At 36.6% G+C, this 26857-nt stretch overlaps 1 protein-coding gene across 2 annotated transcripts in view; it reads left to right on the top strand.

The window, feature by feature from the left end:
• Positions 1 to 306: 306 nt before the first annotated feature.
• Positions 307 to 26857, top strand: part of LOC149528432 (3'-5' exonuclease-like) — an 82924-nt gene continuing 56373 nt past the window's right edge. Inside the window, exons 1-2 of one of the 2 annotated variants that reach the window (XM_089809194.1) lie at positions 307 to 858; positions 13586 to 13768. In XM_089809194.1, the coding sequence (XP_089665320.1) occupies positions 519 to 858; positions 13586 to 13768 (523 nt within the window). In that variant the 5' untranslated portion in view covers positions 307 to 518. The remainder of the gene's footprint in view (positions 859 to 13585; positions 13769 to 26857) is intronic. The other variant, XM_089809195.1, reaches the window with a different exon arrangement.

Below are 26857 nucleotides of genomic sequence, written 5' to 3'. Positions count from 1 at the left end.
CTGTTTGATTCAACCAATATTTGATGGGGAATTTGTGGACCCCAAAATTTATGTTTTTTAAAATAAATAAAACTGGAATAGGAATACGTATTCCAATAACACATATGGGTGGAATTGCAAAACCCCATTTTTGGGCCAAAATTGGAATACGTATTCCTATTTTACTTCATATTTCAATTACAATTTGGTGCATCCAAACAAAGAATTCAAAAATTTAAGAATTTACATATGCCTATTCCACTTGTATTCCATACCCATAATTTTTTTCATTACTTCTCTAAATTTTATTTTTTCCATCTTATTTCTACTTTTAATTTTTTCAACCCTGCAACCATTGTGCATATGGCACGAACCATGATGGTTGCTTCTCTTGTTATTATCATCATTATTAAATTCCAGCATGAAAACATATATAAGAAAGGAAAGGTTCTTTTTTAGAGCAGCTCCCCTATAAAGTAGGGAAGTATTAAAGCATATTTGCTAACGAGCATCCAAAAGGAAACGTAAGCCAGAAGACAATGGCTGTCTGCAGCAAAGAAGATCTCGCTATTCCGTACGAGTGGGTGGATGAAGAAGAATTTCAAGCCCTAGAAAATGCACTCGCAGAGGCCACCTCTGCACATAAACGCATAAAAATCTCGGCATCCGATGACGTATCTGCTGACTCAGCAGGGCGTCGGCTTCCTGGCTGGTCACATAATTCTCCTAACATTATTACATGTCACAATTCTCTTAAAGACAGGGTTTCCTTGAATACTGATGATAATAGCATTGATTGTTCAGTTCAAGGGCAGAGAATCGAATCTCCAATTTTAAATCTAAGTGATAGTTGGCTTTTCTCGCGACCGCCTTGCAGAGGTATTCTTTCTTGCTACATTCGCTTTCATTTTCTTTCCTTTTGTTTTACAATTTTTCGTTTTTCAGCATCCTTATACACCTTATGGTAGTCTATAATGACACAAGTACACGGAGATCAGCTGTTCATGCATTCAGATGTCAAACTGATGTTAAAAATTTGCAACAAAAATCAATAAAATTGAACAGTCCCGCCCGAATGCATTTCTCAGTTTATCGGGGCATATATTAGTCTTCGATTTAACGCAAAAGTTATATAAGACGGCATCTCTTTCACATAATGTACTTTATCTAAGATTACATTGTATATTACAGCCTGAGTTTTGGCTTCTCGTCAAAATTCTCAGTCCTCGGCCTTCTTAACCCTAATTATTTTAAGCAATGTTAGAAAATAAAGCTTAGCATGTTTTTTGTTTTTATCCATGCTTTTATTGGATAAAACTTCTTTTCTTAGTGGAAGCTAACTAAGGAATACTTGTATCTTTTCAGTTTCATTCCTATTTTTCCTTTGTTTTATGCTCTACATATTTTGTTCTATCATTCTAGCTAGATTATTTGTTGGTTAAGCTAAAATTTAACAAACAATATTAAAAAATATAAAGTTAACAATGTTATATATAGTAATACAATGAGAATTATCATAATTCTGAAAACACGAACAAAAAGTAAGGGCAGGATTCCATTGAAGTGGCTATGACCCCTATAATCATTGCGTAGGTGGTCTCGTCGAATATAAAATTTGTGGAAGTTGTAGTATCCATAATCCGCAAGAATTTTGAGTCTGCTATGTATTTTTAAGGAGGATAAATTCATTTTGAAGCATTTGTGGAAATCTTTGAGTGAAATTGGCATCAATGTAGTGAGTGTGGGAATTTTAGACACTGACTCAAATGATCTGATGTTTGAAAATGAAACATTTAAATCTTTTGGAAGAAGAGTGAAAATCTGTTGTTTTTCTTTGCCATTTTGAATTTTCAAATTGAATTTCTAAATAATTCAGGCTTATCAGTACAAATACACATCACCAAAAAGCTCAAAACATTTGATATTTAGCAGACTCGGCAAGCCCAAAATGTTTGATCTGGTATAAACTTGGCCAATAATTGACAAACACTAGGCAACCTAGAGAATAAAAAAAAATAAAAAATTTCTTAATAAAACATATGGTTTTATTTTTTGCAAAATTTAATTCTAAAGTACATTAAATTAAAAATTAACATCTCAAAAGAGAAAATGCATGGTTTTAAAACCTCAAAAAACATGTTTCTTAACCAATTCTTGACTCTTGTTAGAATTTTCACCTACATTTTTCTTTGTGTCTATAAAATATCCTGAGTTAAACTTGAAAAAACTTGCAGGGCCAGGAAAAAAACAAAAAGTACTTAACAACTCAGAGAGCACTTGGAGAGTTTGCAAATTGTGCGAGACAAACTTTATTCCTTATCATCATAACTTTGTGGATGGCACATAAATAATAAAAGTGACTAGACGAAAGAACAATTTTAAGCAATCAAATGTTTCCTTTGGATTTGTGTTAGTGCGCAGTCAGCTTGGTTGCAGTTTGATGATTTTTGAAGCCTTTTAGACCAGAGTCCTAAACTTGGCACAATGTTCTTCTAGAGGATGGGGTTGATTTTTTGACTGAATCTGCTAAACTTCACTAATGTTTTGTAGATACTTTTTAGCATTTTAGATAGATAGAAATGCTGCTCTATCTGCTCTTATTCTTGTTAATTTCAGTTTTGCTACTCACACATAGTCATGGATGCTGTCGAACATACTCATGCAAATTCAAATTTTGGTCAACAAAATGGCCTTGAAAGTGCTGCACCTCCAAACTCTTCTTGATCATTGTGTGAATGCACCTTACATGGTGACCAGGGTTCTGCCACACACAACTCCGTGTACTAGATCCTCCTTTTGTGGCCAGTTATGTGGCCACTCTGCTTCTGCTTGACACTGCTTATGGAGCTGCCAGAGGTGGTCTTCTCCACTGTCATACAAACTGCTAATTTCAATCAATCCTTAAAGGGAGACGGTGACATTCAACAACCTATAAAGCTATTCCTTTTGATCTTTCTCTTTGTTGCAGGATGTAGGACATGGTAATACAATTGCAAGTACATGCACCAGTTTTAAAGCAGTATCAATCAAAAAAGGAGTCTGAATCCAAGCTTGAACCATATTCGAATCAATAAAGGTTAGGAACTTAGGACACACCTTGAAAAGAAAGAATCCAGGTTTCTATTTCACAAGTGCCAATTTACATTATCATAGAATAAATAGTGGGAATTCTCATGATACAATGACAAATATATGGTACAGCTATTACTTTCCTTATCATTTTTATATGACAGCCACAATGTCCAAATATGGGCACTATTGCTTAAATTAGTGATGTTACCTTTTATGAGTTTGTGACAATGGCATTGCCAATGTGATATCTCCTACAAAATAAAATCTATATAATTAATTAAATTATCAATAAAGAATAATATAATAAATTAATTAAACGAAAAGACGCATCTTTTCTCATTACAAAGTATATATATAGAGGAAGACCAAACCTGAGAAATAGACATTAAGAATGAAAAAGAAGATATATGGAATTTGGTCTGCAAAAGTTCAACTGAGAAATTTAAGTTAAATTATGTAAGGTCCTGACAATGGACATTACAAATGGTATCAAAGTATGATCCTGCATCCTGAAGAGTAGGGAAGAAAATTTTAAAATATAATTGAAAGAGAAAATAAAAGATCATCCCAAAACTCAGCAACTCACTTAGTGAATCTGAAATAAAGAATTAGAAGAAATGCCGCAGAATATATATATGAAACCCATTCATGAAGGATGGAAGACCAAGATATAGGGAAGTAGCAATGAAAGTGAAGTTAATTAAAGGATTGCAATATTGAGCGATTGAATTCAGGACGATTCTTCATCTCGATCATAGTGTTATAGAAAATATCAGAAATTTCAAACAAGACTTGAAGTTAGAATAATGAAGGAAGACATTCAAAACACAGTTTGAATTAAGACATGAGCTCAGCGATTGAGGAAATAATAGGAGAACAAAGAATTCTATCAAATATTTGAGCTATTGTAATTTGACAAAATACCTTTGACTAATATGATAATATCATTCCATTGAGAGAGTGAATACAAATTTTGTACAAAATAAAACCCAGACATCATATATTAAGGACAACTTTTAATAGTATCGTGAGAATTTTAATAAGGATTGCAATAATCACAATAAGAGAAGATAATAAGGATCACAAGAATATTAGATAATAAGGATAGTGAGGATTCTAAGGGAATGAAAAAATTCCCATGTTGGAAGCGATGCTGAGTATTTAAATGGCAAGATTTTTTCTGTTCTTGTTGTGGGTGGATTTCAAGTTTGTCAAATTATTCTCTCGTTACACCATCTGCCATTCTTCTTGCTTGTTGGTCTTGTCCTTTCAAATGAATAAATCATAAAATGAATAAATGTTTTAGAAAGTTCTTATGGTTTGATGACAATGGAATTAAAAGACATGTGGTGGCCTGAGAAGTGTGTACTAAACCACAAGCAGTGGAGGGAGTGGTTCTCAAAAATATTTGCCTTTATAGAGTAATGCTTGCTGTGAGATGGATTCTTAGGGTAGTTGACGGATGAAATTTAGAAATTGCCAATAGACATATAATGTTGTCAATGTCACACCAATAAAGAAATATCAGTGGACTGGTCATTTTCTTGTTTCAGATGTGTACAGTGGAGTCTTGAAAATGAAGATACTCTCTTGGCTTCTATTAGAGTGGCATGATTGTAGAAAGCAATTATATCAATATACGCCAGTATCAAGAGAACGATGCAAAGATTTTCCTGAGATATAATGTGAAGAACTGATGTGGATTAGTGGCATATGAGAAAGTGATTAGGATCCACAAATCTGTACACACTAGAAAATCTCTTTATATAATGATCTTCAAATATGAAGTAATGGATATGATGATAGCACAAATCAGTGATTATCAATGCTATGCAATCAATAAAACATTGATTTGTATTACAATGTTATAGACTATGATATCTCAAGTGGTGAAAAAAAGCAACTCAATACATTAGCCATTTGATACAGCAAAATATACAATAAGGTGATCCATTCAGTAGTGACGAATAGAGGCATTATGCCATTTTTGTTTTCAGCAATCAAGCATCATGGAATTGGGTTGTGCGTCCAAGACAAAGGAAGTTGTATAGATGACCTTGAAACAATGGAAAATATCAAGCGACAATAATATGTGAATGAAATAAAGCGGGGAAAGGACAAAGTGGAATGACACAATAACGGAAGATTCAAGATATAAAAATTAATGGATGATCATGTCAATCGTAACTGAACAAAAGCACTTCTATCAGCAAATAGAATATGAAAGTAACAATAGATGGATAAACTATTATAATAATGGATCATAAAGCAGAGTAATAAGAAACGACAAAACTATACCTTTAAATGACATCACAAACCGATATGGGATATACAACGATCAGTATAATGATCACAATAATAAGTAAGTCGATGGTCATTTATCAAAAAGACGAAGATTAAAGAATTGGCTGTTATTAAAATGATGATCTCAAATCATTGGAACAGGCTGAATAAGTATTGAAGAACATTGCAGAGAGCAATGGATAAGATTGTGAAATATCACAGATAGGATAGCAAGGAACATAAATGAATACAATGATGCAGAGCTGTATATTACATACAGTTAGATCTCTTACTCTACTAGCATCCTTGAATAAGACAAAGAAGACATTCAGATCATAAGACAATGGGCACCTTGGAAATGCCCAAGAACTAAACTAATTGCTGAAAGCGATTTTAATGTCTTTGCATAGGTTTCAATCCACATAACATGAACAAGAAGGAATTTATGCAAATTGAAGATTGAACCGCTGTTGAAATAATATTAGTTCTCAAAATGATAAATTCAATACATAGCAATGGATTCCAAAGGCCAAACCCCAAGGGAATGACGTCTAGAATGTTACAAGAGAGGATGAACGTCCTCTAATGCCAAGACCAAATCTCTAACTCACACCTCCAGGCTTTTATCAAATGCAATTCACAATCATCCAATGCTAAACAATGAGGCTCCCACCTCTATTTATACTTTCCCCACCCCCTTCTAGAAGGAAACCAAATATTAATTAATTGCAAGTGCTAGAAGCTTCCCCCTTCCAATAATTAATGCACTCTCTAGAAACTCCTCCCTTGCAATACAATAATTAATTGTGCTTCTAGAAAATTAAATTACTAGAGGCTTCCCCCTTTCCAATAATTAATACATACTCTAGAAGCTTCTCCCTTGTAATACAGTAATTAATTAAATTAACTAAATAAAAGACGGGGACATCACAGTCCGCCCTCCTTGAAATTGCTTGTCCTCAAGCAATCTTAGTCCTGTTTGTTGTAGCACTTGCTCACTTTTCCAAGTAGCATTGTCCTTTGGCAGATATCTCCGTTTGACTAAATATTCTTTAATCACCCTGTTTCGCAGAGTTCTTTCCTAGTATCCAGAATGGCTTCAGGAATCAATACAAGCTTTCCCTCCTCATCGAATGGTGGCAATTTTGCTGAAGGCACAACTCTTTGATCGATGGCTTTTTTAAGCCTTGACACATGAAACTCATTATGCACCCGACTGCCCTTTGGAAGCTCAATCTTGTAAGCAACCTCGCCTACCTTGCAAACCACTCTGTAGGGGTCATAAAATCTAGGCTTCAACTTCTCTGCTTTGCTTTTCTTGAGTGATGACTGTCTGTATGGTTGTAGCCTTAGGTAAACCATATCCCCAACCTCGAAGGTGCGCTCTATCCAATGCTGGTCAGCATACAATTTTTGCTGATTTTGTGCTTGCTATATATTCTTCTTGAGCACCCTCAAAATATCTTGACTATCCTGCAAGAAGTGTTTTACTTTGGGCACTCTACTATCCCCCAAAACCAGATTCATGAAACTAGGTGCTTCATAACCATACAGTACCATGAATGGAGTCATTTTGATGGACATATGATAAGTGGTGTTAGAACAGTACTCTCCCATATGTAGCCATTTGACCCAAGCCCTCTTTTGTGCAGTCACATAGTTCCTCAGATATCCTTCCACCCATTTATTCACAATCTCTATCTGCCCATCTGTTTGTGGATGATAATTAGTGCTAGGTGTAAGATCTGTACCACACAACCTAAACAATTCTTGCCAAAAAGTACTCATAAATTTACTATCTCGATCACGGACAATAAAACTAGGTAGCCCATGTAACCTGAATATCTCTCTGAAGAAAAGATCGGCCACCTGTGCTGCTGTGTAAGTGGATGGAATAGCAAAGAAGTGAGCATACTTCGTCAGCTGGTCAACAATCACATAGATGTAATCTTTCTCCTATACTCGTGGTAACTCGGTGATGAAGTCCATAGAAATACATTCCCATTTCCTATTCAGAATGGGCAAGGGTTGTAACAACCCTGCAGGATATGTGTGTTCTCCCTTATTCTGCTGACAAACTACACACTCTCTAACATGTTTTTGAACATCATCCTTGAGCCCTTTCCATGTGAACCGCTCACGGATCTGCCTGTAGGTCTTAAAGACTCGTGGATGTCTAGCTGTAGGTGCATCGTGAAATGCCTTCAGTATTACTTCCCTAAACTATGATGAAGGAATCAAATATATCCTGCCCTGGAACTTAATCAATTGGTCCATCACCACGTAACGATCATCAGGTATGGTGCCTACAATTACTCCAGAAGCCCAAGTGTCCCTGGCATACTCTTCTGTGATCTTATTTCTCCAATCTCCTGTAATCTCAGCTAGAGCACAAATATGAGGTCTTCTAGATAAAGCATCTGCCACCACATTCTTCTTACCTTTGACAAACTCAATGTCAAAGTCATAGGCCTGTAACTTCGTAATCCACTTCTGTTGTCTATCATTCAAATCATGTTGGCTCATGAAGTATTTGATGTTGTTGTGATCGGTTTTGATAACAAACTTTCCCCCAACTAGGTAGGACTGAAACTTAGCCAATGCATAGAATAGCCAACATCTCTCGCTCATAGATGGAATAGCTCCTCTCCACTCCACAGAGCTTCTTGCTCTCAAACACAATGGGATGCTTCTCCTACATCAAGACCGCCCCAATCCCATCTCCTGACGCATCACAATGAAGCTGAAATGGCTTTGTAAAATCTGGTAGAGCTAGTACCGGACATGATGACATCACCTTCTTGAAATGATCGAAGCTTCTTTGAGCTGCCTCTATCCATGGCAAGGCCCCTTTCTTGGTAAGGTCTGTCAAGGGTGCAACGATCTGTGAAAATCCCTTAACAAATCTCCTGTAAAATCCATGGAGACCAAAGAATCCCTAAAGCTATGTAAGATTCGTAGGAGTAGGCCAATCAATAATAGCTCTAATCTTTTTAGGATCTACCCGAACTCCATCTGCACTGATGATATGCCCAAGGTATAGTAGCTTAGTCATTCCAAACTCACACTTAGATTCCTTGGCATACAGTGACTCTTTCTCCAAAGTGGACAGCACCATCTCAAGATGTTGTAAATGCTCCTCCCAAGTCTTACTAAAGACTAAAATGTCATCGAAGAAAATCAAGACAAATCTCCTAAGCTGCTCCCTAAATACTTGATTCATGCAACTCTGGAATGTAGCCCAAATGGCATTGGTTAGCCCAAATGGCATAACCAAAAACTTGAAGTGGCTATATTGACACCGAAAAGCTATCTTCTCAATGTCCTCCTCCCTCATCCTGATTCGAAGATACCCTGACCGTAGATCAATCTTTTTAAAAAAGCATGCACCATGTAACTCATCAATCAGCTCATCTATTTGTGGGATGAGATATTTGTTCTTAATGGTCTTCTTATTTAATGCTCTGTAATCGATGCACATGCGCATCGTCCCATCCTTCTTCTTTACCAAAACTATTGCTGAATCAAAGGGGCTCTTACTAGGCCTAATATGCCCTATTTCCAATAACTCCTTAATTGCCTTCTCTATCTCATCCTTATGTTTCTTAGGATGACGATAGGGAGTAATCATGACTGGTTTGGCTCCCTCCTCGAGCTCAATAACATTGCTCTATCCCCCCTGTTGGGAGGAACTCCATGCAGAGTCTCGCCAAATACCTTAGTGTGCCTGTCAAGTATCTCCTGGATATCTGGTGGATGACTCTTCACCTGTGGCTCTTGTGAAGTTGGCATAGTGAAACATTTTGCTGCCCACTCTATGTTATTATGTCGAAAAGTCTCTGCATTCTCCTCAGGGAAACTGCTTTGCAACTCCCATCTGAAAGTCCTCTAAGTACAATAGTTCTTCCCTCATGCTGAAACCTCATCTCCAATTTTGCTAGGTTAAGTGTGAACTCTACTAGCGAGGCCATCCATATCATGTCGAGGATGACATCATAGTCTCCCATGTCTACCACATAGAACTCATCTTTCAACTCATAGCCATCTCCAAACCTGATGTGAAGATTAGATATCTTCCGAGTGCATAATAGTTTGTCACCATTAGCTACCATGACTCTAAATCTGATGTGCTCCTCGGTCTGTAGACCTCTCTTGGCTACCAATTGTGCATCTATAAAATTATGTGTAGCTCCAATGTCAATGAGTGAAATCACTTTCTGCCCTTGGATAGTACCGCTGACCTTAAATGCGATTGCCTTCTGAGCCCCCGTTAATCGTGCTAATGACTTCTCATCCTCAGGAATGCTGCTCTCCTCTGTAGTGCTCTCCTCATCTGAATCAGAGTGCTGATCCTCCCTCTCTGACTGTGACTCTTTTGCCAAGAAATACTCCATTTGATTTGCCTTAGCCTTGAGAGGACACTTATGAGATAAATCCCAAGGCTCTCTGTAGTGAAAACATAACTTCTTAAATCATTCAAGGTGTCATTGTCCAACTTATCTATTTTTGGTTGAGCATCCTTGTGAAAAGTATTTTTGACCTTCTCCTTGTCCTTTTTCATATAAGAATCCCTATGCTGAAATCTGCTCCTTAATGAAGAAGGTTCTAAGTCACGAGCCTTTTTAATGGCCTCCTGCAACGTAGCTGGGTCATGCCCCTTGACCCAACCTCGCAAGGGTTCTGAGAGTCCATCCATAAACAACATTACCAACCTCCTCTCTGAAATATCTGTGACCAACACAACTAACCTCTGAAACTCACTGATATACATCTCAACTGATCCCCACTGCTTGAGTTGTGCCAACTCCTTAAACTGTAATGCGGGATCCTTGGTATCAAATCTCTCTGTGAGCTTCTCGGTGAACTCCTCGTAATATGTGATCTGATTATGTCCCAAGGTTACCATCCCATGGTGCCAGCACTCATGTGCCGGTCCATCCAAGTGAATAGCCACATACTTTATAGCCTCCTCTTCAGGCATAGGATTCAACTGCAAGTATGTATCCATCTTCTGCACCCAAGCTCGTGCGGTCATCTTCCCTGAAGCATCATAATAAGGCACATAAAGTTTCCCAACTTTCTTTCTCAGCTCAAGGTTTTGACTTCTTCCTCCTGATCTGGGCATGTGTCTCATCCTCAAGTCCAAGTAATCTTTGAGAAAAATGTCCACCTGAAACTCTGGTCCACTAGCCTTCCAATCCCTCCTTAATTGTTCTTGTAACTCCATAATCTGCGGTTCATTAATCGGTTGAATTGGATCTCTGAGTGGGAAGGTGGGTAGAAGAGGTCTCGAGCTCGCTGTTCAAGCTGGGCGTGTAACATGTCTAAAGTTATCGGTCTCATTCCCATTGTTGTTATGTCCATTATTACCATTAATGTTGCCTCGACCTCCATTATTATTGCCCCTATTATTGTTGTTTCCATTGTTGACATCACGCTGATTAATATTGATGCCCATCTGTCTAGCCATTAGCTGCAACATCATATCCATTCGCCTATTTTGCTCCTGTTGCATCATATCCATTCGCCTATTCTGCTCCTCTAATGTATCCAGTAACTTGAACATTACATTTTCCTAATCTGGACCAGTATTCCTATCATCTTGGTCACCCATATTGCTGTCTTGTCCAAAGAATATCTGCTCTGTATTTGTATGACTGGATTGTATGTCCCTCTGCACGGATGAACTACCCTGTTCGTTCTGCAAGTCTGAACTCCTACTTTGTCTTGCTCTAGTATTGTGGAAATTATAAAGCCCTTGTCACAAGCTCAAACATAGATGTTGAAGATCTCCACAGGATGACAGGACTTACAGCTCTGATACCACTGTAATGGGCACCCTGGAAATGCCCAAGAACTAAACTAATTGCTGAAAGCGATTTTAATGTCTTTGCATAGGTTTCAATCCACATAACATGAACAAGAAGGAATTTATGCAAATTGAAGATTGAACCACTGTTGAAATAATATTAGTTCTCAAAATGTTAAAATCAATACATGGCAATGGATTCCAAAGGCCAAACCCCAAGGGAATGACGTCTAGAATGTTACAAGAGAGGATGAACGTCCTCTAATGCCAAGACCAAATCTCTAACTCACATCTCCAAGCTTTTATCAAGTGCAGTTCATAATCATCCGATGCTAAACAATGAGGCTCCCACCTCTATTTATACTTTCCCCACCCCTTTCTAGAAGGAAACCAAATATTAATTAATTGCAAGTGCTAGAAGCTTCCCCCTTCCAATAATTAATGCACTCTCTAGAAACTCCTCCCTTGCAATACAATAATTAATTGTGCTTCTAGAAAATTAAATTACTAGAGGCTTCCCCTGTTCCAATAATTAATACATACTTTAGAAGCTTCTCCCTTGTAATACAGTAATTAATTAAACTAACTAAATAAAAGACGGGGACATTACACTGTGATTGGTATGAACATTATTTCCTACCTTCTTAGTTGAATATTATAGTAAATTTATTAAGAAGTAATATCTGAGCACTATCTTTTTATTATTTCTAAGTTGCGAAGAAGAGAAGAAATGCAATTAGGGAGAGGCATGTGTAAATCCGGTTAATCGATCATTTCCCTAGGTAGGGTAGGGATCAACAAACTCGAGTGCCTTGCAAACAAGTCCAAGAAAGGCTTTAAGGCTTGGATCTATAAAAACCTTGAGGGAAATCATTGAGTTTGTTGTCTAAGCAACATGTTGCATCTCAACATTCTTATAGATTGGAATAATAATCAGGATAGTATAACCTTTTCAATTCACATATATAGACTGGAATAATAATTAGGATAGTATGGCCTTTTCAATTCATATATAGTTTATTACTAATTTACCTATAAGGTAGGCTGAGGAGAGAGACCATAGGTGTATTTAGAGAGAGGCTAGTGTAAATCCAGCCAATCGGTTATTCCTACCATAGGGTAGGGATCAACGACCTTGAGTGCCTTGCAGACAAGTGCCAAAAAAGGCTTAGGCCTTGGATCTGTAAATTTTGAGGGAAACCATTGAGTTTGGTGCCTAAACAATCTATTTACATCATAAGTGTTCTTCTTGACTAAAAATAATAATAGGAGAAAAAGAAAATAAGCATCTCGCTAAGTAGGTCACCTCGTGTGGATGCTTAACACTTGCCATCAAGGCCAAGGGGGTCAATGTTCCGCTCTTGGGCTTACTATGGGTTTGACTTGGAGTAATTTATCAACATTCGCTTTTTCTTGAAACTTATATATACACTTATGCACTAATGATCACTTGTGGTCACAAGATTGTACCGAAGATGTAAAATTTGTAAATCTTTATCTTGACTGTAGCTCATTGCAAATTGCAAATTGTAAGCATTGATCAAGAATGCATGCATCGTGTCTACTTTATGTCTCTATGTGTTAATGTGCCTACTTCATGTTTTCATGCACTTTATTTACTTTGTGTATGCTTCGTGTTTTCATGCATTAAAATAATAAAATGTATAGTCCATGAATCACTTATGTTTTCTTGCATCCAATCGTTGCTTTCTATGTGGGCTCAACAAGAAAAGTTATGTATTAATCTTTTTTGCTTGGGGACAAGCAAAATTTGAGAGGGGAGGACTGCGATATCCCCGACAAATTAAGATCTTTATAATTAATAAAAAAAATAAAATAAAAATAAAAGTATAAAATGATAATATGATTAACATGATTATTCCCCGACAAAAAAAAAGATCTATATAATTAATCAAAAATAATAATAAATAATAAAAATATAAAATGATAATATAATATTAGTAATGATATAATTATAACACAATTATAATCATGTTATAATTATATCGTTACGAATATTATATTATCTTTATTTATTTATTTATTTTTATTATTACTTTTAATTAATTATATAGATCTTATTTTGTCAGGATATCACAGTCCTCCCCTCTCCAATTTCGCTTGTCCCCAAGCAAAAAATGATTAATACATAACTTTTCTTGTAGAGTCAACATACAAAGCATATAATTAGATACAAGAAAAGTTATAAACCAATTTAAACTGGCAGTTATCCAAGATCTCTTAAAGAACAAATTGAAATATTTTAAACCAATTTAAACTATTAAATGAAGAAGAGTTAAAATAACTTTCAAACCAATACAAGTTGAATGTGAGTATTGGTGTATTAAACAACTCTTTGAAGTAATTTTTTTATTGCATATGTGGAATTTGGCTGTCTTATTAATTTAGCAGAATCTAAATTCAGTGTTTTCAATGACGCAGAGCCACCAAAACCCATTGTGCCAAAACTAAACTTTGGAGGCCGTATTATATATAGCAGACTGCTGTCTGAAGTTGAGAAAGCCAGCATGGAGCTTTTGCAGATTGTTAAGTTAAAGAAATCTAATATGGAAGGTCGAGTGCCAATGGGTCTGGATCTAGAATGGAAACCCTTCTATGGCAGGGGTAAGGGTGCATTTGTCTAAATATATAGATTAAGGAAAGCATGAGATTTTGTCTCTGGAAAGTTTTGTTTATCATCATAAGTTGCAAAATTATCGATACTTGATTTGAACATGAGATTCAAAACTCATGGCTGTAAACTAGAAACATTCTCATTAATAGATTGATATTTGTGACAAAAACAATGAGCTATGTTACACCCATTACCTGTTAATTAAGTGAAGCCATGCTAGCAAAATGATTCTATGTTCTCAGAATAGTAGAGGTTTTGGCTAGATCTGTATTAAATTGAAGCAAATTAAAAGCTTTATGCTCACTGTTAGTAATGTCTTTATCAACTGCAGACAATTTTTTTGGAAATGCATTCATCTGTTTTCTAGTTGGATACATGTTCAGTAATTGATGTGTGTATCAAGTGCTGCAAAGCTGTTCCTTTTTGAAATGCTTAGGCAGTTTTTAGTGATTTTTTTTGTAAAATTTGTAGCTTTTGCTTGGAGATGTTTTTTTGATTTTTTATGACAAATCATGGTGTCTTATAGGGAAATTGTTTGCAAATTTTTGAAGGTTTTTCTGGTTTACAAATTTGAGGGTTTTCTTCACTCACTGTTTGTTTGTGTTTTTTGTTGAAAGCAACAAGTGCTACTAGGGTTTCAACATCCTTTTTCTTTGCAAAGGAGTTGCAGGCTGGTTTTCAGTGTCACTTTTGAGATTTTCAGGTGCCATTTCTACATTTTATACTTCTCAAGTGTGCTTTTATCTCAAATCCCCAAGGAGCTTTTTTGGTTTTGTACAATTTCTTTGTCAAAATTGTAAGTTTTTTTGTGGGTATGTGCAACCTTGGCGTAGGGCTCGCAGATTTTATTGTGAAGACATTCTGAAAAATTGTGAATTTCCTGCTTTTTTCTGGGTTTGTGATTAAGTTCTTTTTCACAGATGTGTTGTGATGCAGTACGTTCTTGTTTTAGAATGGGTTTTGAAGAAGTTTTTTGATGATTTTTGTGTAAAAAACAAGGGTTTTTAGGTTTGCAAAAGTTTTTGTACCCTTTTTTTCCTCCAAAAAATGAAGTTTTGTACTTGGTGCACACTTGTCTTAGGATTTGTGCCAGCTCTTTGCTGAAGATTCTTCAACTAATTTTTGGCAGGAAAATTATAATTTTGTTAAGCTCGAGTTTGCCTCATTTTTCGTGCATGGGAAAGCAAGAGGGATGGCATTGTTGATCAACATCATGTTGGAGGGAAATCAACAGTTCAAGGGTAGGAATTACAATACCTGGAAGCAAAGGAACTTTAGCTTTTAGAGCACCAGTGCTTAGACTAGCTTATTCTGGGTAGCTCTACTTGTCCTACAACATTGGGTAAAGACCAAGACAAGTTTCATGAACATAATTGAGAAATGGTTATGATGCTGAAGTTATTTGTCACCAATGTGATGCTTCCAAAAGTGCTATTTGGAAAGTCTACAGTGGAGATTTGGGTGCACCTAAAAAGTCTCCATGAAACATTGAATAAAGTCAAGCTTTCTTTTTGAACAAGATGTTGTGTTCTCTTGCAATGGATGAGAAGATGTCTCTGTAGAAGCATCTTATGAAGGCTAAGGATATTTGCAATCAATTGGATGCTATTGGTCGCAAGATGGAAGTTGAAGACATGGTAGTGATTACTTTGAAGAGTCTACCATGGTCCTATGAACACTTTGTTGAAATGTGCAACATCATCTTCACTAATGTTGACTTGAAATTGGTTTGTTGTGCAATAAGCTATTGCAACAAGATGGGTGGAGGTAGTAATTTGGTAGTACTAGAAACATGATTAGTGTGGAACAAACATTTTTTGTCATAGATAAAGGCATGTCCACTCAATAGAAAAGACAACACATTTGAGGAGGCTTCCAAGAAGAAGATCATCTGTCATCAAATATCCCTCAGTAGGAAGGAAAGGAGACAACATGGCTCCCTCGTAATGAACAGTATCCTACAAAAGCCCATATTGAACAATGTCCTGCAGAAATGGTGAGTGCTTGAAGGCAAAACATGGTTCAATGCCTACAAATAACATTTCTCCCCTTGGTAAGAAGATAAATTATGTACAAATGCAGGTATGCTTCCCTTTTGGATAGAATTAGGAAGTGGAATCCAAATGTATTATGATGATTATATTTTCAAATTTGCTCATAGGTTTCCATGTCCTTCGATGATGATGATCCAATCATGAACATGCCCAATTATAATAAAAAGTGACAAACAAGGAACTGATGGAAATTGATATTTATCAAGCTCCAAAGTCAAAGATGAAGGAACGACATTTGTGGCACAGTTATCATCAAATAGGAGAGATACCTTTGAAAACAGAATGGGAGTCTACAAGCTTAAAGAAGCCATCACATAAGCATAATAATATTAAACCATAGAATATAACAAATCAAATAAAGAGACTCATAAATAAATGTCAATTGCCATAGACAATGTAGAAGAATCTCCAATTGTAATGAAATTGTCATCATAGAGAAGAGAAGTCCCTTCAAATGTGTCTCCCAAATTTGAAATGTGAGATTTTGCAAATAATGAACCAATGATTGGCGAGTAGGAATCCCAATAAGGAAGACAATGATGTTCATGAAAATTGGGAAGGATCGAAGTCTCTAATGAAGGCTTAGAACTATCACTAACGAAGAATCAAGAACCTCTAAAGCATTTGCAATCTCCTCCTTAGGATCACAAATATGGGCTATCATTTCTGAAGAATAAAGAGGCACATTAGAGTTAGAAAGAGGAGTCTTGAGAGATGGTGAAGAGTCATGTTCTCTAGATACCTTCCGAATCTGAGTCCAAGGAGTATGAGGATTCTCAAAGTGAATAAGGGACTCCATAAATTATTCATCAATATGCTAAAAAATGACTGTAAAAACTCTAGCACTAAAGCCTTTCAAATAAGATTCTCACAATTTGTGCTGGGACAAGGAAACTCATTATACAAATAGGGCAATAGATTATGCTGACTAAGATGAGTGAGAATTAAATTTCTCCATTGCCTATAGTTCCCTTTCTCCAAAGTAACTGACAAACCCATCACAATGATAATTCTTCAAAATGTTAGAGAGATATAACCATCACATAATAACTCCCAAAATGAAGTCCTCTTCAATACCTTCTTGATGCAATCTTAATTGTGAGAAATAGTTTGGAGCCAAAAGTTATGAGCTTAAGAGTGCAAACCAAAGATTTGTCTGCAAGTGGCAAGAGTCAATACCAAACAACAAAAAACTAAAGATACTTGCACTACAATGAAGTTAATAGAACCAAATTTTCTTTGATATCTTGTTTTTTGAATTTTGCCTTTGTTTTGCAAAAGTTACATCAATTTGATAAAAAATGCCTATTTTAGGCACTATAGAGAAAATCAAGCCCCACTTTGGCACTAGTGGCTAAACACAAGCCAACATCTGGTCACTCATATGACCTCGAAGCATATAGTAGCAAAAATATAGATGGGTGTTGATAGCACCTATCCCACCATGAATTATCATCGTCGAGATCACACAAATAACAATTGTTAATGCACAATTGATATGCACCACCATGTATCGCGTGCTACAAATCTACACACTAAGTATAGACTCAGTGCAATGCTATATAGACAACATATAATTGTCCCTTTGATGCATGTGGGATAAATTCTTATGAAGCTCCTCAAAAGACACAAGCCCCACAAATGTCAACTATTTACACTCCCTGTTGCCAACAACAATGACTAACAGACTTAAGCTTACAATCTAACAATTCATCTTGTTATTTGGGCATTGTTGTTTGGAATGCACCAATCACATTACCAGAGAAGAATGGGCTTGGTTCCTTGCCCCCAAATGATGACCTTCAACTATTGTAGCTAGTTCCACCAAACAATCAATAAACACCATAGGACTGCCAATACTCCACGTAGGCCGTCCAAGAGAAAAACTTCCACAAACAATGCACCTGTCAAAAGGCAAAAGATAGTATTTCAAAGTAATAATTGTGGGCTCTAAATGGGTCCTGATTTGACAAGGAATAAATGCTAGGTGGTTGTGGAAACTCTCGTAGCTCATGTCCCCATGCGGCTGCTTAAGTGCCATTTCTGCTTAATTTTAAGCAACATGAGTGTTCCCATGCAATTTTTAAGCCTAGGGAAATGATTAATTGGAATCTTCCCCTATTTTAGTGGAGTGGCTATAATTAAGGAATTGAAATTAAGCATTGAAGAATTATGAGGGGCTGCAAATAAGCTGTGACTGCTTATTGAAAAAATTCAATGTGGCTTTGCAAGTTTGTTTTCATCCTTTTTCGTTGCCTTCTTTTTACTTTAGTTTTCTGTCAAAATAAATATTGTTACTAATTTCATTAAATATCAATTAAAGATAAAACTAAGCAGCAAATTTCCTCGTCATGGGGCCACCAGCTCCACAAAAAGCTGCTATAAAAATTGAGCAGTGGCTGCTAGACAAAATAAGTTTAGCAGCCACATGGGGACCTGAGCTTACAGGCCAACTATCCAAAAAATGCCAATGTCAACAAGAAAATCTGACTATCACTCATCCAAACAATGATTCGAGTCGATGAAAATAGATGTCAATAAATAAAGCTGGATCTACATGTAAAAATGCCTCAACCAAGCCAATACGTTGTTGTCAAGGGCTGACCAAGATTGTAAATGAGAGGAGTAAGGTCACGATTGATATAAGACCGCTTGAGAGAATAGCATGCAGATCTAACAACAAAGAAGCTGTGGAAAGTCAAAGGCACAATGCATTTGCAATCACACGAGCTAATTATTTTGGATGTTGGAGCATGCCAAGTAATGAGCACAATATGTTCCAACTGAAACAATTGGCTTCCTCAAGTAGTCAAATGGAAATCAAAACAAAGAAAGGTTGATTATAAGGGCAACATGAATTTGAGGTAATGTGAGCCAAGAATTTGGGAATTTTCTTCTAACATGCCAATCTTTACACAATGAAGACTTTTCTGCAATAAAGAAAATTGTCGACGATGAGCCCACACCAGTACTTTTGAAATGCTGATCTGCTAGAGTAGATAGATCCGCCCAAAACAAATATGCCCAGATCTGGCACTATTGTTGTTCTGCTCCAATGGAAATAAACACCTCTGAAAGCAAAACATACAAAATATAAACAATAGCTTGTCCAGGCATTGTGCAAAAATAATAGCACCTCCACTAACAACAGATCTGTAAGAAAACCTTCCACGTCCCTCCAAGGGATAGATTTGTCTACGATCTGATAATAATGTACAAAATTAAAATAAAGACAACATTTCTGTAATCTGCACACTTGGGAGGGGCCAACTGGCCTTCCAACCAAAAAGCAATTTGCTACAAAAACAATTTTACTTGAATATAAAGCTTATTTGTAGTCAAAATTCATTGGATCGACCTCCTTGACACAATGGTGATGACCACATAACCTTAATCTGGAACCACCAACAACTTCAAGCCAAATTTACCACGCTTGAGAAGAAGTCTTCACACCTAGAGTGCTCGAATACCATGTTAGAGTTTTAGGTAACTACACAACACCCCCAGGATCAAAGAAAGAAGATAACTTCCACAAGAGAATGGCAGGAAAATTGCATTACAATGCAAAAATGATGATATTGTTCATGGACATGAAAGTGTACACAGTGATCACTGCCTATCAAGGCAAGCAGAATATGGAGGATTAGACAAGATGCTGACAAGTGTCTTAATCCTATGCAATGCAGACCATATCACCCACATAAGCTGGAAAAGTGATACTGTCATCAAACCATAAAGGTGGAAGATCCATTTGAGGTGGATAAGTGATAAATCACTGAAAGTGAAGATGCTCCTAAAGTGAATGTGATCACTTAGTAAACTCAAGTGATGTACAATCAGGACCTAGGTGAGGTTATTGCTAGGTACAAAACCTTAACTACACCAACACTTCTCCATCTATTGTACCATATTTTTAGATTGTATGTGTAAAATAGCTGATTCAAAATCATTTCATTAGGTGTAATTCTCTACTAAATTTAAAATATATGTTTTCTTCAAACAAATTTTGTCTATTAAATTAATAATTTTTGGTACAATATCTCTCAATTGAGTCATCATTTCACATAAACAAAGTTCCTCAAGATTGTTAGTCTTTTAGATATTTTGTTGTTGGAAATAATAATAATATATCCACAACACTCAAAGAATTGTAAGTGGATTGCAAAGAGTGTTTTTTGATGGTTGGGTTTAGTTAATGTAGTATCTGTCTTTTTTTTCTATTTTATGGCATTTGCAGGTTGTCTCCACACTTACACGCATGAATTTGCACTATTGATGTGGGCTGCTTCAAAGATTGAGCTGTTATGTAATCTATGTTTATGTGGATATGCATACAAACTTGCTCTCGAGCATCATGTGACAACTATTTGCCATATTATAGTATGGTTTTGATTTACTAGATCACTAGTTAGTTATGGTTCACATTGAGTTCAAGGAAGCAAAGCATAGCTTGTTAATTGTCAGATAAGTAGAATTGTAGGGAAAATTATCCATCTATATGTGTTGACTCTGAATGTTTGCATAAACCAGTGTTCCACGGAACTTCAGGATGGTGGGACCAAGGGCCTAAGTTAGGGGGATGGGAACGGGGCATTAACATACATATAGTAATTGAGAAACTAGCTCTAAAAAGATGTATGAGAATCAAATTTCAAATGAAACTTTGGCAAATTAGGAAAATTACAAATACTAACAGTAAATTTTTTAAATACTTGAATACTAAATAAAATTTGACAAATGAAAATGTCAAATTGGAGATTTCTATAGTATCAAAAATATCATAAAATTGATTACAGTGAATAACATGGTATTAGAATAAATACAAAATGTCAAAGTGTAGTATTGGGAACAAATACTAAACAGTGAATTTTTTAAATACTTGAATACTAAATAAAATTTGACAAATGAAAATGTCAAATTGGAGATTTCTATAGTATCAAAAATATCATAAAATTGATTACAGTGAATAACATGGTATTAGAATAAATACAAAATGTCAAAGTGTAGTATTGGGAGGCTTCTAAACATCCATAAAGGTGTACTCTTCATTGCTGGAGCTGCTGGATTCCTCATGTTCAATTCCTGCCAAACTAACAGCAACCAACTTTTTAGCTGAATTTGTAACATCCTCATCAATTTGTGTTGGCTCCTTTGGCTCTACATCCCATTGTACTGCTAGATTCTCTTTGTACACATGCGGTTTGCGGTCACTGAGATACAAAACACTATGTATAACCACAAGCTTCACTGCTCTCCTAAAGGTAAGTCTATTCCTTTTAAGAGAGTGAATGAAGCTATAGGTAGACCAATTCCTCTTAGTAGATGAAGAACTAGAAGCTTGAGATAGCATTTTAATGGTTAGAGTGACCGTCTTCTGGTTCATCGCCTTTCCACCACAAAATTGGGTCCTCTTGTGCCATAGTTACCATATCCATCTTGGCTGCCTGAGAATAACTCCTAAGAGTTGTAAATTTGGTCCACTTAGTGTGAATCGTGCAAATTAGGTGCATACATTTTTCAATGCACCTAAAGAATCCTAGCTTCACCTTAGCATCCTCTATTTTTGTAACTCCACGTGGCCTAGTGTCGTCCTACTTAGGATTCAATGAATAGGCAACCATGTGCAAGTGATTGTTGATCTTATGTCACCTCCGCGGAATGGTTGGCTAATGTGTTCACTGTAGAAAGCTATGTAGGGTCCTTCTCTTGCATGATAGCTCTACTGAAGCATAGAATCAATGCACTAATACACCTTTCCTAGGTTAAGTGCATCCCCATACACAAATATGATATCTTGGTAAACTTGAGTAATGACGGAGACTATATATTTGGCATCACTCCAAAACATATCATTTGTGCATTATATCTTTCACTCCCTCCCTTGTTTTCTCTTGGACTTGGCCTTGTTGGGACTCAAATTTGCATTCTCGATTTGAGTACTGTTTTGAGCTTTTGAGTCATTTTTGAGTCCCTTAAAGCGCATTTAAAGTATATGTACTCGGCCATCCTGTTGAGGCCTATGAAGTGTTTAATGTTTCTAGCACTTTGCATTTAGTATATCCAAGGGTCCCATGAACATAAATTTTACCATTCCGAGTCACTCTGTAAAGTTTTGTTTTGAGCAATGTTCAGATCTGCATTTTTTGCTTAAGTGTCAAACAACAGCAGGAAGCGTAGTTTGCAATTGAATATCTTGTGCCCAATGATATTTCATGACTCGCGCTTTGGGAGTGTTTAGTATGCATGTCAGAGAACCTATGTTTCAATTTTCAAGTGGTTTCGATTTGTTTTGGCTAGGTTTTGAATCTCTCGAAGTTGATTGTTTACTGTTGTCATGCTGATGTAAATTGTTCAGAATTCTGGGAGACTGTGTTTGACTAGTTATAACTTTTACCCAATTGACCAAAATGAGAAATTTCCTTTTGCATTGCATTCTAGAGGTCAGATACTTGGTATGTTTCAGATTTGAGCCTATGACGAATCTGTTTGACTTGTTTTCGAACGTGATTCCAAATGCAATTTCTAAAGTTTTATTCGTATCAAGAAGTGCAGATTGATTAATACCCCTGTTTAGGATGTCATAACTCTGAATCCGTGATAGGTGAGATCAAATGGATTGTACCACTATGTTCTACTCTAAAAATACTTTAAGTGTGCCAATTTTCAAGTCTTGACGAATCTGTCTGCACACTTTCCCAAGTCCATTCCATTTGAGAAAATCACTTTTCTGCCACTGTCCCCAGTTCTGCAATTCTGAGTAGCCCACTTTAACCGCTTGCCAAACTCACCTAGTTATTCGTCATGAGCCCTAATCACAGATTTATATTCTCCTCGTGGCAGTGAACTAATGCCCTTGTTTTCATGCTCCCAAGTGTTAGTTTGACATGTTTCTGAAGCCAAAATCGAATGTGATTTATGGTTTTTTGACATGTTTGCTTGCAGGCAGTTCTGAGAAGGCAACTTTGACTGTCAATATCTTTTGACCCCAAAGTCGTCATGAGACAAAATTTGACTGGGTAGAAGAGTGTGGAACAAAGAATTAGCATGTTAGTTTTAGAGCCCTGTTAGATTTTTGGTCGGTTTTTAAGGTCAGTCAGAGGCCTTGCTATCAAAAAATCTCAGTTTGCAGATAAGTGGTAAAATAAGTTTTAAATGATAAATTAGAGGTCGAATGTGATTTCAATCAGTATCAGATGTTTAGTGGATTGGTTTGAGAATTTTGGCATTGGAGTTTGAAATTTTTTTTAGCCAGACTCACTCTGGGGTCGGATTGTTTCCAACAAATTGATGAGAATGTGTGCAAATGGAAGATTTTGAAGGGGAAATTGTAACGATTCTGATTGTTAAAATGTTTCCTTGTGTGCATAACATCATTTGAGTTCAAATGTATGTGTAGGATTAGACACATTGTGAACGATAAAGGGCGCAAATATGTGCAATGGGACCATTTGCTTTGATTATGAGGACATCATTGTGATAGGAAGTTGAATGGATTGGGGCAAATCATTTGAAGTAAAAAAGAGAGAAATGGCTCGCCAAGTGTTGGTAAAGACGAATTTGGAAAGAAAAGACAGCTGGGTTTGTTAGCCATTGTTTATGAAGAGACAAATGATTTGTGAGGTGTTTTGAAGCCACAGAGGAAAGACGAAGTAAATAATAATGGATCCTACTCCATTTTAAATTAGAAGCCATTGATGATGAGTGGTCTTGAGAGATAGGTTTTAAACAATATATGTGATCCCAAGTTATCCAGCAGTTTAGGTCCACATATAACTTTTAGTATTGATGAGCCTTTGTTGTTTCGTATGGAGGGGATATGAACAACCCATTCATGTTTGCATCCATGGCAGCAGAGAAAGACACACCACGGCAACAACTGACAAAGATTTCCATTTTGTTTTAGTGGAAGCATCAGCATAAGTAGTTGCGATGGGGAAGAAAGCCAAAGCAGAGCAAGGATTCACAAATGAAACCTCAACGACAGGGGCGTGTGGAGAAGAAACTTATGGTGAGTTGCATGGAAAGGCGGTGGGACATATGAAAGCATTTATCAAATGCCACGTCAATTGTGGTGACCGATGGGACAATGAAGATGTCGCAGGGGAGCCAGTTGGTGGCTTTCTACCACCTGGTTCATGCTGGTTGCCAAATGAATCCACGTTTTGGTTGCACGGGTGCTCAACTCAACCAAAAAGGGGCAAAAGATGCCATCGGAGAAGACAGAATGATAGTAAAAGCATTAGCTTTTGTTTGCGTAAAGGATTTGCTTTCACCTCATGATTTCCTTGAAAAAGCATATTGCCATCTCTCGTTTTGAGTAACCAAAATTGTAGAATCCATGTGGTACCTCCTTCCCACCTTGTTTGAAAATGTTTCATCCTCTGAGTTAATCATGAATAGAGACGTGCACGCTATAGGGTAAAATGGCGGTCAAAACAATTAGTCCCACATTTGTTGGGCAATGTCATTTTGCAATGTTTATAACCTCAAACACTTGCCCGATGACGAATGGTGAGGTGTCACGTGGTGGACATCTCTAGATGTGGTAGATGACAGAATGAATGAGGAGTGGACAAGTGGTAGCTAGATGGGCAAATCACAAGGCAACACCTAGTGTGGATTTCGAGGAGTGACGTGGTGAGTCCAAATTTAGAGGCTTCAGATTGTGATACATGTCAGATTTGACGGTTGTTGCTTTCCCAGATTGCGAAGTTGCTTGATTGTAAAAGAATGTGGGGAAGCACCGTTGCGACATGTGGCCGTCGATGATGACGTGGCAAAGAACAGGAGGGATTCACAAGATCGTGACACGTATTAGATCTAATAGTTTGCGCTTCCCCGGATTATGAAGATGCAAGGAAGATAAGGAAAGTGGGGAAGCGAGGTTGTGACATGTGGCAGTGGGTCTGGGTGGTAGATGACGTTGCATAGTGACCGTGCATAGAAGATCCAACGAGGAGCTACCTCGTGGTGGTTGTCAAGTGATAGGTGGTGGACTGGTGGACAAATTAGAGGGTGTCATGTGGTGCCCAGGTAGTAGTAATGGAGCAAAGCTTAGACCAATCACATGCTGCCACGTGTCAGGTTGGTCAAAGCAGGTTGATTCGGATTGGAAAATAGGAGGGAAAATACCAATGTCTAGAAAATAATAATTTTTTACTATTTTCTAATTTTGAATGTGCAAAGGCCATTTTAAATTAAAAGGGGTTTTAACCTAAAGTTTTGACCTTAGGGAAAAAATTAAATATTTGAAATGAGATGTAGACTTCAGAGCCATGATAGGAACCTGATTTTCAAATGGAGATTTTGGGCGTTTTTGATAAGCAGATTTAGGACTATCATATACCGTTAGAAAGCTCTCGGAGCGAACTTTACATATTTGGAGTTTGTTTTTGCACAGGAAGCAATATATTTGAGCTATTTAGGGTTTTGTCCCAGGTACTCATTTTTCAACCACATTCGGTATAACAGTTCAGAATTGGTTTTTGGCAAAATGATGAATTGGGTGTGCACCAAAGGTGGTAAGGATGCAGTTAGTGATGGCTTTTCACACTTACATCAGTTTAGTAAAGATTTTATCAACATTTTAGATGCATACTTGATGTTTTTGTTAGGATAAGGTTTCTCATCAGTTAGAAGAGATATTTTGAGTTTGTTAAAGAACAATGTTGAGATTCCTTTCAGATTTTGGTTGTAGAGAGAAGAGAGATGCTTTCCAGTTGCAAGGGATGGAGATTCAAGTGGACATGTGTCACTTCCATATCAGGTCCATTTTCTTCTTCTTTTCCTATAGCTTTCTCTTTTTCTCTCATTGTAATGTTTGGTTCTAGTTCTTAGACATTTTTCATTGTTGTGATACCACAAGGATGGATCCGGTTAGGTTGAAATTTATGTCATGACTGTGATTCCACCATTTCTTCAGCATTTTTCTCTATTATGAACAACAGTTGTAATTTCTTATAAGCAAATAGATTATATAGTCATCTGTTATGTATATTCTAAGTCTAGCATACATTTGATGTATCGATTTCAAGGAGATTAATATAAAGATTTATTGAAAGTTTCAATCTGAACTTTGTCTCCATCTTCACGGGTTTGTAATTTTCTGTTGATATATGTATAAGGTACATATTGGCCAATTGCAGCTTGGTTTTGAAGTCGTATGCCATTGCATGTTTTGCTATTGGGTCAAGGGCTCGAGTAAATTACTGGATATGCATTGAAAGAATTGCAGGGATCATGGGAGGATCTTATAAGTATGAATTTCATTTTGAAGATAAATGTCTATTTACAAGGTGAATAGATAGATCAAATATTTGAATATATGAGTATATCTCGATTATCCATGTGTATGTTTTGACTTAGCTTATGCCCAATGGATAAGGGACTAATCAATTAGGAGATTGCATGTCTTTGTTGTTCATACCTTGGGTTGTGCTGATATTCAACATCATTAATCAAAATCTTTTCCCTTTCATGTTGAAGAGCTGAAGAGTGTTACCTTCACTTAGCTTATCTAGTTCATATCTCATGATTCTAGCTATTTCATCTCTATGTTGTCTGCATAAGTATTAGAAGATTAAGGGTATTATTTGCTTTGTTAGATTCAAGTGTATGCTTAAACACTAGTACCATATAAACGAATCTTAGGTACACCCGCCTAGGTTTTGCAGAGCCTGAAGTAGAAGAAGGGTCTAGTTTTATAGTTGGCTCCGATGTCTGAATGGGTATGTTGTAGATGGGAAGTAGCTGCCCCTAGATGTATTTTGTTCTCATTGGGATTTTTGAAACATGACGTTTTAAAACACCAACAGGCCTATTGATTCCAATTTCCTGTCATAACCACGAGAGTTGTAGTGACTTGCAATTCTAGCATTCTCTCTAAGAAAATGAAATAGGATGCATTATTGGTCTCAACACGTTTCAATAACTCCTTAAAGAAGCTCCCTTAAAGTGCATGTGAAGTGTTGTGGTTGCAAATAATCACTTGCACATCTCTAGCAATCACAAACCATTGCTCTAATC

This window comes from Cupressus sempervirens, chromosome 11 (assembly GCF_028749045.1).
Source record: "Cupressus sempervirens isolate cs-2001-9-10 chromosome 11, ASM2874904v1, whole genome shotgun sequence".
NCBI lineage: Eukaryota > Viridiplantae > Streptophyta > Pinopsida > Cupressales > Cupressaceae > Cupressus > Cupressus sempervirens.
The sequence above is the reverse complement of the archived record's forward strand: the minus strand, read 5'-3'. Positions and strand labels throughout refer to the sequence as shown.